The sequence below is a fragment of the Chelon labrosus genome (genome assembly GCF_963514085.1).
Source record: "Chelon labrosus genome assembly, chromosome: 7".
Classification (NCBI taxonomy): domain Eukaryota; kingdom Metazoa; phylum Chordata; class Actinopteri; order Mugiliformes; family Mugilidae; genus Chelon; species Chelon labrosus.
Genome location: NC_140343.1, coordinates 18,368,437 through 18,383,096, shown reverse-complemented (window position 1 = coordinate 18,383,096; position 14,660 = coordinate 18,368,437). Strand labels below are relative to the sequence as shown.

General features: G+C 43.3%; 1 protein-coding gene across 1 annotated transcript; it reads right to left on the bottom strand.

Annotated features, from left to right (window-relative positions):
• Window positions 1-892: 892 nt before the first annotated feature.
• Window positions 893-14,633, bottom strand: fam20b (FAM20B glycosaminoglycan xylosylkinase). Its single transcript, XM_084548575.1, has 9 exons — window positions 14,448-14,633; window positions 13,099-13,440; window positions 12,700-12,947; window positions 12,523-12,609; window positions 12,289-12,398; window positions 6,684-6,855; window positions 4,828-5,019; window positions 2,180-2,239; window positions 893-2,099 (listed from the first exon to the last, which is right to left on the bottom strand). The coding sequence occupies exons 2-9, from the start codon at window positions 13,225-13,227 to the stop codon at window positions 1,868-1,870; spliced, it is 1,230 nt and encodes a 409-aa protein (XP_084404701.1). The 5' UTR covers window positions 13,228-13,440; window positions 14,448-14,633; the 3' UTR covers window positions 893-1,867.
• Window positions 14,634-14,660: the final 27 nt, after the last annotated feature.

Here is a 14,660-nt window from a genome sequence, read left to right as displayed (position 1 = left end):
TAACAGAAGAACGTGGGGAAACCCATAACCAGAAGTACAACGATATCAGATTTGTTTTTTCGGACAAGTTGAGCTAATCTCTTTTGGCAAAAAGAGTTTGAGTTTGTGGAAAAAATAGTGTGAGGAGGTCACCCACACACATCCTCCTACAAACCCCTTCCTCCTGAAACCAGAGTGTACAGGAAGGGACCAAAGTTCAGTCAAGGTTTAAAGTTTGTTCACTTCTAAAATTTGGTAAAGGTCAAGGGTTGAAATCTAGATAAAAGTCAGATGCATTGCACCTGTTTACACTCAGTCTTCATAACACTGAGGGGATCAGACCCTGACAGCTGGATGCTGCCACACACAGGTGTCTTAACCACAACTTTAATTGTCGGAGTATGCGTCGTTGCCCCCAAACAGTCTTTGATGTTTTGATGTGGATTCTCTTCACAACCTGTTTAAACCTACTCCAGACAAAATAAACCTTTAGTCACAAGCTGTTTTTTGACTGATATGTAACTAAAAAGAGTGACTGGTGCCTTCAATTTGAACGACCTTCAGGACATGAGAGGTGATTCAAATTTGGAAAAATGAAAACAAACGTTTACAGAAAGTGAGACGAGACAAGATGAAAACTAAAACTAGTTATTATAAACTGAGTGTTGGCTACGATCAGCGCGTTCCAGATATGAGCTGTGAGACACCTCAGACCAAATCTGACTAAAATAAAAATATCCAAACCACTAAAAGTAAGAGTGAAATGAAAGTCCCCTCCAGCCTGAATACCGCATGAGCCCAAATGTTATTCTCAGAGCTGCACTGACGACACTGACACATATCTGTCAACGAGCCGTGTGCTTTTAAGTGGTGAGCGCACAGAAGGAAGGATGAATGAGGGAAACCAAAAACATATAGATCATAGTTTAATGCTGAAGATGAACCCAGACACCAAACCTTAGTGTCCCCACATTTCAAGTCTGTCATGTCAGTAGCTTTTCTTATTTACGGCACAATATGGCACCTGTCCACACATCCACACATCCATCCATCCATCCATCCATCCATCCATCCACACACACACACACACACACACACACACACACACACACACACACACACACACACACACACACACACACACACACACACACACACACACACAATCACACATCCACACACACACAATCACACATCCACACACACGCTAATTTAATATCATAATCCACAAATTTATATTCTTTCTCTTGATTCTATGTCTGTATGTAGTTAAATATGTACACACTGATGTGAACTGAGTCAATTCTGGTTTTCCTTCCAAAGGTAAATTTCAATTCAAGAAAAAAAAAGTTTTTAAAATAAATCTCCTGTCAATTCAACAGGAATCTGAGGAATTTCTTCAGGTCCTTGGACTGTGAGCTCCAAGCAGCATTAAATATGGCTGTCTTTCAGTGAGACTTTGCTGGCTCGGTTTAATCATCCCTCCTTTCTTGTGTGTGTTCATCTGTCTGAGGTCCATCCTTCCTCCGTAGCCGGCTCCTAAGGAAAGGTCTAACCAGGAGGGAGGATTTGGCACAAGGCAGAGGTGTCGTCAAAACCAGTAGTGACAGGTGGAGAGGTTCTTAAAGCAAATACTGTCCTATAGTGCACAACAGTCCTGAGAGAGAGTTTCCATAGTAGAAGGTGACAGTTGAAATGCTGTGACTCCAGTCATGTTGAATAAAGAAGAGACAAGGGATGAAGAAATAGTCTTTGCTCCACCCTGTCAATTTATTTCCTCATTCTGCTACTCTTCCTTTAACATCACGGTTAATCTGCTGAATCCCTCTCCTCTTCTTCGGGCATGGGAAGTAGTCCTGGTAGTGCTTTTTGTGCCCTCACCTTGCTTCTAGGGATGTGGGAGGTTAAGTCGGTCCTCTATGAGTGTATTGTCAGGGCCCTGTGCCTCCAAGCACTGCTTTACAGTTGCTATGACTCCAGAGAGACGCCTATCCAGGGCTGCGAGGTGTGGTTCAGCCAGCACCGGTTGGATAGGGTCGAACGCTAGGGCCTGGCGCATAGCTGAACTCAGAGCTCCGCTTCTCAGCAGGTTCAACCTGTTCCACGTGGAGACACGAATCCTGAGGAAAGAAAAATGGAGACTGTAACATGAAAGGTGTCTGACCAGCATCAGTGGAGATTTTATTATTTCCTGACTTACATGCAGCACTGATAGAGCGGAGCGAGGATGCTTCGCTCATCCAGAGCTGCGTTCCCGAAGCTGCACAGAAAGAAAAAAGGAAAATAAACCACAAAAAAGTCAGTGTGACTTGTTTCAGAGAAAGCCATGAAAAGGCATTAGTCACACTCTGCTGGCCATGACACTGTAGAGAAGAGCACACACATTGTGAAATACACATTTGACATTATTAAATATTCTGCACAGGAGTATTTATCTTGCTAACAGTGTTTTTGTTGCATACTTGCTATTTTAGGGCTTTAGAGCTTCAGAACGGATTTCCGTGTCTACACGTTTATGTCTTGAGCATCATGACTCACTGTCAAGACGGGTTGATTTAAAGGTGAACACATTTCCTTGAAAAGAGACTATTTTCTGACACCACTTGCTTTGCTTTGCACCATGTTTACTTCAACTTATCACTGTCTTTTCACATTAGACTGAGCACTTGTGGTTTACCACACGAACGGATATAACTGCATGGGCATCAAAAAGGTGCTCTCACTTCAAAAGCCAGCATGTGGTCTGTGAGAATGAAATCCCTGGATTAATGTGACACTGACAGGCACATATACAGAAATATGCAGAAGAGGATGAACTCAAGAAAAGTAATTCAGTTGGCCAACCATTATTGCCTTGAAAAGGTTAGTTTATTATCTCATGTAGCTTCATTCTGCCAACTAAAAAAATGTTACTTAAATTTTCCACTGTTTAGTTTCTGATTAGAAAAAACAGACTAACTTCAAAGAAGGATTGACAGCTCGGCATCCTCACTTCATGGAAGTGGGTGTTCAAAGTGAGTCAGTTATGAAGTAGTTTCAGTGATGATAAGTGAGGACGTCCGCACAGGAAAATGTCAAAACATATTCTTAACAGAAAACGAAAATACAAGCAAGACTTTTTGAAAACAATCAGGCAGCGGCGTTATGGTTCTTTGAATTAAGAGCAGAATTTTCCCATGTTGATGCTGTGGGAAAACTAGCTGAATTAAAAGCTCCCACCTAGACCAGACCAGACCAGGCACCCCCCACCCCACAGCACTGACACTCCTTGATGGCAGCAGCCATCCCCAGCAGGATGCAGCCTGACACAGGCACACACACAAAAACGCTTTAGGAACAACTCAAAAAACATGAAACACAGCACAAGGTGTTGATCTGGCCTCCAAATTCACTAGTATCTGGGAGATGCACTGGAACAAGCCTGATCCACAGAGGCCCCTCCCCTCAATCCATGGGACTCAAAGCCTCCCACTAACAACACTGTGTTGCCATACACCACAGGACACCGTCAGAAGGCCCATGTCTATTCTCAGAACCACATACTGTGTAATTATGCACAACATCTTGTCACTTCCTTGCATTGACCAAACCATTAACCATTTTCCCGAGGATACGGGAAAATGTTGGATTACATACCGGACTCTCGCGGTCCCACGGTATCGCTTTACGTAGAGGATGACAGGGCAACTGGTGGTTGCCATTATGACACATCCTGTTTCCATAGCGTCTAAATAACTAACTTAAATGAACTTATCCAAATAATTGACACTTGAACATGCATCAACATAATATTAACTATCTAAAATGACAGAAACCACCCTTGAAAAAAAAAAATGATGTGACATGAATTTTAGTGTTTTAGTTTAGTGCAAGTCCCATCCACTAACATGGAGGAGGTGGAGCTTATGACCTGTACTACAGCCAGACACCAGGGGGAGCTCTACCTGCTTTGGCCTCACCTTTGAGAAGCTCTTCCTCCTTCCATATTTATACTGTCTATGGTCACAACTGCTGGAGGCACAAGGGAAACCGACACAGTATTCGGAAGGTGGCTATAATGTTAAGCCTGACTGGTGAGTGGTGAATCATTCACAGAGGGAAGTGGGAGTGGCGAGATGGTTGAATATTCTGGGAACTATAGATATATGTAATACGGAAGCAAGGGGGAAATTTATGCAGTATTAAACCATACATTGGTATTACCAGACCCCATCAAGATTTCATAGAATGAAACTGGTGATGGGCACCTTTTCTTGGAAGTGTAGCAGCGGTGGGAACTTTCCTCCGTTGTGTCTGGGAATGTCTTCTAATTGTACCTTACTGTTGTACAGTTGTCGCAGTCCTAAGCAGTTGGCACGGCTCCATGAATCCTCTGACCCCAGACTTGTGTCTTTTGGGTGATAAAACCCCAATGCCAAATATTTCAAAATATGCATTTTCTGTTATTATTGTCAGACTAATCACTGTGAAAGATTGGGTTGATGCAATGGCAGAAACAGCATCTTATGAGTCTATGCTATACAGATTAAAAGGGAAAATGGAAGACAGGATCGCCTCCTGGGACTCATATAAAGACTGACAGGGATCTTGTGTCCACTCCGACTCAAGACTTTGTCTTAAGACATGTTTGTATACTTGAGTATTTTAACACTTTTTAATTCTGTCCTGACGTGTAAGAGACGTGTGTGGAACAAGGTTTTTGTGCTTTGCCAGTGTGAGGTACCCCTTGGTTCTGGTTGTGTTTTATTGAAGCTTCGTCTTGTTTGTTAAAATTGAAAAGCTCATAAAAATTTGAATGACAAACAACCAAAAAAAAAGACCCATTATTGTTACATGATTATTACTGACCTCTTAGCATTGTCGAGCAGGATGACCATACTTGCGCCTCCATCATCCTGGAAACTCTCATAGTGATGTCGGTCTGCATTGCCGATGAGATAATCAAATATGGCCGAGTCGATGACATCTAGCAGCCTTGGCCCTGCATCGTATGGGGGCATCTTCTTCACCGCCTCACAGTAGCTTTCATCATACTCCCACCTGGATGAGAAACACGCGTGCAAATCCAAAATGATCACAACAAATGTATACACACGGCAAAATTGACACAAATCCTTGAAATACAGAAATTACACAGTCGGAGTTGGTTTTTATGAGCAGATAAAAGTATAGCTATGCCACGTGTCAAAAATGCTCAACAACTGCATGCAGACATTTTTTTAATTATTGTCGTACTTGAACAGACCAAGCCCCTGTTCATTTTAATGTTCCACTCTCTATCCCACTATGGGCTTGGCCAGAGGGTTAGGATTCAGTTCCTGCATGTTTGTGTAAATGAGTGGGTAGATGTATCATATATATATCTGTTTTTGTGGACCAATAGGTAGAAAAGTGCCATATAAATACAAAATATTTATCCTTGGTGCAAATGTTCATTATCTCAAGGCGTTGAACTGGCCTGCAAGCTCTCCAGATCCCAAACCAGTGAAGCATCCATGACATATATAAATACAAAATATTTATCCTTTCCTCTTTTCTCGACTCTTAAAGACAAACTCTGAGCTTTCTCTCATGTCTACACACAAACTTAGACGCTGGTGCATTTGTTCATTTGGTTTCAATAACAGAAAAGACTCTTCTCTGTAATGTTGTCATTGTCGTTTTTGTATTTTAAGTGGCATGCACTTCTCCAAATACAATTAAATGTTTACGCCGAAAAAGAAAATCTGTTGCCGTTAGAGGTTCTCAGTGAGGAGCATCATTATTGCTGAGTCTTCAAGTCTGCTCACATATTACGCTTGAACTCAGCAGAAGCACCTGCCTAAATCACATTTAAGTGAAAAACTGCCAAATTGCCGTGAGGAAGGTAAATTCTCTCTTCTGATGAAGCAATACGGTATGCTGATGATTTGTTTGTGTTTGTTTCTACATGAAAGCACCCGTAAAGAGCGTCCACCTTAATATATCCTCTGAAATAATAAAATAATAAATTGTTTGCTTGTCTGTAGATGCATTTCATACTTCTGAATGTTCAGTTGACCGACAACTTCACAAATGTAAAAACAAACAACTGTTACAATGGCCCTGGGCTGCTGAAGCTTAGCAAATAGCTCCTGGGATTTAAACAGTTTTATTTGCTCTGACATGACAAGTCTCAGCAAATATGAATTCACATTAAAAGACACCTAACACATTCACTCACCTACCACATCTTTTGTTAGTCTCAGCAGGAAGTGTTTCTCAGAATAAAGGAGTAGGCGGGGGTTCCATTAGAAACTTGATTTTAATAAAAGATGATGTCCTTACTATTTTGACATGTATGATTCAAGTTAATAAGTTCTAGTGAAACACAACTCAAGGTCCCTTCTGCTGGTTATCATCCAGTGAGAAGAAGTGAAAAGGGCAGACTGTTAAACAATCGTGTGAAAGTTTGTCATGATTAGTGTAGAGATTTTGTTGGGTCACAGTGATCTTGACCACTGAAATGTAATTGTTCTCACTTGAGTCCTGGTGAACATTTTCACCAAATTTGTAGAAATTCCCTCAAGGCGTTAATGAAATGTCATGTTCATTGGAAATGGCAAGAGCAGTCGGACTATGACAAGGACAATGTGAAAACACAATTCGTCTCGCCACTGTAGCTGCTGCAGAGCCATAACAAAACAACACTAAATATCCTTTGTGGACTCACACTGTACACCCACCTGGCCAGTTTCCCTTCTCTGTACGTGCGTCCCCACGGGTGTCTGTGTTTCTGCAACGGCCAGACGTCTGGCAGCCAAAGGGTTAACGATCCCTCCATGGTCTCTCCCTCCGCACACGCTGGTTCGCTCTCCCGACAGTAGTAACACTTTCCATAGAAACATGTATTATTACCTGGGGAGATGAAAGGAAATTCCACTTGACCATGACCACCATGAAGTGTGAGAAGAGAGAAGCGTGAACTTTTCACAGCTTCACAGACTCGCACGCATACCCAGTCAATGACAACTCTGATGATGACTCACAACAAGCACACAGGATACATTTATGTGACTGTTCTCAGGGCATCGAACTGGCCTGCAAACTCTCCAGATCCCAAACCGGTGAAGCATCCATGAGATGTTTGAGAACAAGGCCAATCCAAACAAGGCAACACCCTGCAGTGTACAAGAACAAAAGGATCCACTGCCAACATTCCTGCCCCAGTCACCGCAGGCACACAGGTCCGACAAGGGACAAACCGTGCACTATGTGCTGGAGGGAGACTGATCAATAGCAGCTCCATTAACAATTTATAGAATCTGAGTGATCTGCTGCTTGTATCTTTTAGTCTATGACCCGGCCGTTCAAGTATTGATAAATTACAAAACACTAGATCCTCGATAGAAAAGCACATTATTCTGTGCAGATCAGTGTAATGTTTGTCACTTGTATGAACCAAGTTAAAAACTCCATCTTATGGAGAATTTTAGTTACCAGAAAATTCTAATGATATGGTTTTCTTGGTTTCGATTAAATTACTCAAGCTTTGTTATGGCTGTAACATGAAAGAGTATATTACTAGCTCAGCCCTAAATGTCACATGTATTTAAATATCAATGCTTTCATCACAGATTGCTAATGCAGATTTCAGGGTTTGGCCCACCTACATTAAGAGTACTTCCTTTAGATGATCTGTAGGAGGGGAGATGCCTTTGACGGTGCTTTTTTTTTTTTTTGTTTATTCAGCACAAAGTTAGTTTCTACTGAAAACTAGTGGAATATGCCAAATATTTGTTAGATGACAGATATTTAAAAATCTAGACAAAATAAAATCAAAACTTCATGTATGAAAGTTTCCTAAACCAAATGACAAATCTGGGTATCGGCCTATGCTTGGTGGAAATTTCCCACGTTTTTTGTTTCTTGTTTTACATTTCCATTTTCTGTTATGCGTGATCATTATATAAAAGATATCGTCCTTCCTGTCCTTTCCTGGAAAAAGAAAAGTTTTGGTTTTATACACATGCAAATCAGTAGTATTAATAATAATAAGCAGAAGAAGAAGAAGAAGAATGGCATTGGAAGACCAGCTCATTTCTGTAGTAGAGAACACACATTCCCACCGTCTGTTGGAACTTATGGAGCCAAGGTACGAGCTACCCTCTCAACACTACATGTCCCACAGGTCTACTGAAACTTACAAGAGTTTGGGGTGTTATTAAGTTATTCAATTTGATACTTTACCACTCATTTTCACGCACACAGATGACTGTGCCTTTAAACAGCTTGATGTCATGGCTTCGGGCTTCTGACTGGTTAAGTGACACCATTTGTGTCTATTAGAGTTGTACCTATGTCCATTTGTTTTTTTAAGGCCAATCCTTAAACTCAGTGCCTCTTTTTTGACATGATGGGGAAATCAAAAGAAATCAGCCAAGACCTCCGCCAAAAAAATTTAGACCTCCTCAAGCCTCAAGACTAGGGATGCACCGAAAAATTTCGGCTGAAAATGCCCCAAAAGTGCATTTTCGGTTTTCGGCCAAAATACTTTTATCGCCAAAACAACACGGCCTAAACAGGATGTTGTGATGACGCAAGCAACAACCGCAGCCAGCACGGGCATGTCTGCCGTGTGGACGTATTTCAATATATAAAGTATTATATAGATGTTATATAAAGACCCACTGATAGCGATTTGCAAAACTTGTGATGGTGAAATTTCAAGAGGCGTGCATCTGCAAAATCGGGTTTAATTTATCACCTGAAATCCAAACATCCAAGCAAGGAAGTTTCCCAGTGATGGTGCCGGTGCCCATTATGTCGATCACGATCAACCGGTAGATCGCGAAGGCAGTGCGGGTAGATCGCGTGCCATTGAAAAAAATAAAAAATAATAAAAAAAATTTAAAAAAATAAAAAAAATAGTCTAATCATTTATCTGCTGCACTTCCCAAACAAATAGCAAGACAAATTATCATCTTTTTGTTTTGTTTTTTCACTTTTTAAGACATGCCATGCACAGCTTCAATTAAGACTACCGTCTTTCTTAAAGGGACAGCACTATTTTTCTAAAGGTGCAGTACACCCATTTTTGTTTTTATAAAAATAAAAACAAATATGCTCAGTCAAACCGAACAGTGGATCGATGCTGATTTCCAGCTGCAAAAGCTTCTGCTCCATTATTATTTAATATACACATGAGTGGAGTCAAGTTAAACGTTTTATTTTATTTTATTTTATTTTATACTGTGCGTTGTTGGAATGTGCTAAATAAATATTTTCAGAATTTTGTAATTGATTTATTCTTTGAAACCTTACTATTAATTTATTCAATTGCAATGCTTTGATTTTAGTGAGGGTAGTACACAGTCATAGCCATAAATGCAATGGTACTAACAATTGTCAAAATCATTTTTTTCGGTGTTTCGGTTTCCAGCCTTGGGTTCTCCATTTTCGATTTTCGGTTTCGGCCCAGAATTGTCATTTTGGTGCATCCCTACTCAAGACAATGAAGGAGACGCGTTTCTGTCTTCTACAGATGGACGTACTTTGGTACAAAGAATGCAAATCAGTCAGAGAGCAGCAAAGGACCCTGTGAAGACACCAAAAAACATCTGTATCCATAGTAAAACAAGTCCTGCATCGACAAAATCCGGAGCCACTGCTCCAAAGCCACCATAAAAAAAGAAAGTCTACAGTTTGCAGCTGCACGTGGTGACAATGACCTTACTTTTGGGGAAATGTCCTCAGGTCTGGTGAAACAAAACTTAACTGTCACGTCCGGTGGAAACTAAATGACACCATCCCAACCGTGCAAAACAGGGTTGGCAGCATCATACTGTGGGTGTGCTTTGCTGCAGTAAGAACTAGTGAATCACAGAAAGCATCAAGAGGAAAGTATATTGTGTGGATATGTCGAAGCAACCTCACAAGACGACAGCCAGCAAGTTACAGCCTGGTCACAAATAGGTCTTCCAAGTGGACAATGACCCCCCAAGCATGCTTCCAAGTTGCAGCAGTCCGCCATGTGGAAGAACTCAGCGAAGTAGTTCATGTAGGCATCAGAGGTTGCGCTAGACTTTTTCGTTGTTGGTCATTTTGACTGACAAGGTCATAAACATTCCGTCATAATCTATTTTTACCCGTCACTTTAATTTTATTTTTATTTTTTAAAATGATAATAAAGACATATTCAATAGCATTTCCTTTTCATTAAAGTTTCATTCAAATTGCAGCAATGACCGTGGAGCTAACACAACCGCGTCATCATAACACAGCGGTTATGGAAATAAAATTAGAACGCCAGTAATTCGAATTAAATTGTAATAAAGTTACACACGACCCACAACATAAATAACAAAGAGGATAGGCTCAGGAACAGATAAAAAAAATATCCATCTGACGATTTTCAAGTGCAGCGCAGCTGGCTCAGTTAGTTGCGCATACACGGTGCGTAGAAGAAGATAACTTCTTCTCCGCCATTGCATTTTGCATTTCGCCCACCCCCTAGAGGCAGTTCACGCACCTCCAGGGGTGCGCGCACCACACTTTGGGAATCCCTGGTCTATAGTTAGCCGAGCTCTGACGTGTGCATCAGTGTAATCGGTGTACCAGGAAATCGTGCACCGACAAAAGTTCCGCGATGTTTGGAACGCAAACTTCGATGAGAGACAAGAGCCAATTAATAAGGTCACTCGCCACCAAGTGGTCAGGGGTGTGAATTACAATCTGTCAAAATGACGGACGGCCTTCAGATTTTTCCGTCATATCTAAAATAAAAAAATTCGGTTAACGCGACCCCTGGTAGGCACTGTGTACTATAGGCATTCGCAAGATTAAACCAAGTGAGATGCAGGCTGTTGTTTTTGTGCTTGGCCAGCTGAATGTGGTCCAAATCAAAGATGAGTGCTTCACACACCCTGAGAAGCCTGGAACCACTACTTGTGGAGACCCAGTGTCTGTACGATAGTTGGATGTTCTCACCGTCGATATGGAGATGAAGCTTTCCCCCTAACAGGTGAGCAGGGTTATACTCCATATTTGGCTGAGTGCCCTGTTGTATTCCTTGGGTATAAATACCTGCCACTGCTCTTTATCCCGTCAACCTGGTAGGTTGCCTTTTCTAGGGAGCTTGAACGAGGGTCAACTGCAAGGGCTTGTAGAGCCTGGGAATCTGGCCTTTCTCAAAAATTGTCATTTACTGTGCACAAGATGGTTATATTCAACTAATACAAATATGCTGCTGACATACAACTGCCAGAAAATCACTTTAGAGTGCATTTTATTTATTTATTTTAATATGGTGAGAAATCATAATTAGATAGAGCACAAAATGTTCAGTGGAGGGGTATAGGGAGCTGGGCGAGCCTTGCAGCAATGCTCAGCAGTGGCAAACAACAGGTGCACCTCGAGTCCATTTCCAAAAACATTTGCAAAGACACAGCACTTGTACTTGCAACCACAAGGACGAAACATCTGCTACCCCATGAGATCAAAAGAGATGACATGACATGATGCACCGCTCCCTGCTTGCTTCCTCATGTGTGGTAATCTTATTATGTTGTGGTGTGTGACAGTGTTTGCTAAACAACAGAGTCATGAATTGCGGCTTTAAAGCCATGGTGGGGCGCTTCTGTCTCCCCCTCTTGGCAGTGAGCAGTATTACATAAATAATGTTGAGAGCATATGACATTTACCAATAATCCCTTCTCCTCTTTCTGTGCTCTCTAACGGGAAACAGCAACACCAGCAGTAACGAGTTTTCGCCGTAATCCTATCTCTGAACACAGAAACATTTCTTGGACAGTTTCTGGCTTCTATTTCATTCCTCCTGACTGCCAGAGACGGTGAATTCATAGAGTCCATGTTACATTTGCAACTCTTGTTTCTCCACACTCTGGGACTGCAGGAGCTTCTTCACAGCGATTACTGTAATTACATCAATTCAGCATTCTTAGTGGTAATGCCCCAGAAGATATGTAGTTCTCGGGGGATTTCCCCAGTGGCTAACTACCCTCAGGCAGTCCCCAGAACAGTCTGGTCCAAAAGGACAAACCGACGTGCTGTCTCTGTCACCCTGGTAAAATGCATCGCTACCAACAAGCCAGTGTGGGAATTTCTTTAGATTTAAAAATCTGTTATATTGGGTAGAATAAAAACCAGAAAGGTGAGTTAAACAGAGAGCGAAAACTGAGAACAAGGTGTGAAAGACAGTGGACAGATGAATCAAAAAACTGAAATCATTCATACAATAACACCCCAGCCCCACTCTGGGACACCTGAAAACAATCACTTCTCATTACTTATGAGGTGTGAGAGAAGACAAAGCAGTGGGCAGATGCTCACCCTGCATGAGAAAAGTGCTCAGCAGCTGGTCTGTGGCCACAGGTTTGATCTCTGTTCGCAGGTTGACGTACCGACCCACGGCCAGTGGTGCTCTGCGGAACCCAAGGATCCTGCAGAGAGGACAGAGCGACGGGTGACGACGCCAGAAGATTAAAACACAGACACGCTGCTGCACTGACAGATCAGAGGTGACGTAGGATGTAGGGGAAAAAACACTCTTGGGTGCTTACAAACCTGTCCAAGTGAAAAGCAGCCACCTCTGCATTGTGTCTGTCGTACCCTGCATATGGCTCTCCTTCAACCACATAGTCTCTGTTGTATCTGATGGAGTGTAAAGAACAAACGTAAGACAACTCAATCACACTTGGACAGAAAATTTAAGTGTTGAATCCCGTGCTAAAAACCTCTGACCTCTTGGGTTTGAAGACCACTTTCTGACCTCCATCTAGCACCAGCAAGGCTTTGAGCTGCGTCCCCTTATAGCCCACATCTGCCCGCTCTATCCTGGCAGTGCTCATGGCGGTGAGCACAGCCGCCAGCTCCGGGGTCTCCTCAGGGTACACCTCTCTGGGGCCGACCCACTGGCTAGCTATCTCCCACGGAGACTGGAGGGTGTGAGTGAGGCGAGCTCCCCGAGACAGAGAGAGGCCTGCTTCCATCTGTTAGATTTGAGTAATGAACATGTTGTAAATGATCTCTAGTCCCACTGAGGTTGACTTGATATTGAGTAGACTTCTTGTGCATCCTGCCAGCACAGTTTTAAACATTCGTTTTCCAAACAAAATCTAAAAATGACTCTCGCACCCTGACCTTTCGAAACGCTCTGAGATCCCGCCGGGTGGCTGCAGATCCTTCACCTCCATCCAGCAGGAAGATCTTGGCCAGGCCCAGCAGGAGGAGCACGGCACAGAGCACCACCATGCGCTGTTTGAGCTTCATCTCCACTCCGACCGGCCCCGACCCACTCCTCGCCTGACGCTGTGTATGTCCCCCGTAGCGGGTCCCCCTCACCCCTGATGCATGACCCTTGCAACTCCCCGCACCGCCTGCACTGTAACACAATCTCTTATGAAGGAGGGGGGGGGGCGCTTTTTGCAGCCTTTTTCCGTGCACCTTCAATCTGAGCAGTCACAGGAGAGAGAGAGCATGAAACTGAAATGAGAGAAAGAAGAGGACAGGGGAAAGAAAGAGGTCAAAAATGTACTGTCAATAATATGTGTCGGGTAAACTGATCGATTTTCTCCCTCTGGCTTGCTTCCCCCTCAGGACAGAGGATGACCCAGTACGGTACAGTACTGCAGCACAGCTGAACAATCTCCAGCATATGCAACTACATCCGTGTCAGTGTGTGTGTACACTAGTAAATCATTAAACTTGCTCAGTACGTTAACACTGTAATTATATCCTGGGCTGTATAAAAACTGTTTGTTTTACAGTATGCAAACTTCCTTGTCTTTGCAAGGACCCAGTGTGTCTCCGCTGAGGAGGACGATGAGGAGGGTGATGATGAAGATGATGGACATGGTCGTCCTGCTGTGGTGCAGAGGGGGGGTGGGGGGGTCAGGTGAGGTGTTGGACCCTGCACAGGCGCCCTGTAGAAACGTCCCGAACCCCAACTAACACGTCTGTAACAGGCGGGGTGTGACCTGAAAGCGACTAATTACGGCAGTAAAATAAACACAGCTGCTGCCACGTCTACCTGTCCTGTAACAGGAGAGGCTCTCTTTACGTAACGCCACCAGACTACTGACAGCCAGCTAGCCATTAGCAAGCTACAGCTTCATAAACAACGGTGACACACTCACAGGTTTAGCCACGCAGGCAAATTGAAATTGCTTCCCCCCCCCGTACAATCAGCCTTTCATGGAGCTGCTACCTCCACAGTGAGACGACGACTGCCCAGCACCGACCGCACGAAAAAACACCTAAAAACCGCTGAAAGCCGCCGCCTACCGTAAATACTCCTACGTTATTCGTTTTTTCAGGTCACCGTGTCAGCCTCGGTGTAGTCACATCTCTCTCAGCAGAGCTAGCTGCTCTACACCTTGCTATTTCTCTCTCTCTCTCTCTGTGTGTGTGTGTGTGTGTGCTAAAGCAGCCTGCTAGCTGCATACAGTGCGTCGTCTGTGCTGTTTACTGACCGGGCTGACTTGACTTACCGTATTATGGCCGTGCACCGCAGAACAGGCAGCTTCCGACTGGCCGTTTAGTCTTGCGATAAGAAAGTTGAATATATTGTTTTGGCTCGGGGCTAAAAAGGTGGATGGTTTGTCATTTTCCCAGTTCCCCCTCGGTAGCTCCCTTTCTCCGCCCTGTTCTTCGACTCCTTCTCCGCCTGCCGTGTCCACTTCCGAAACATTTCCTCCTCCTGC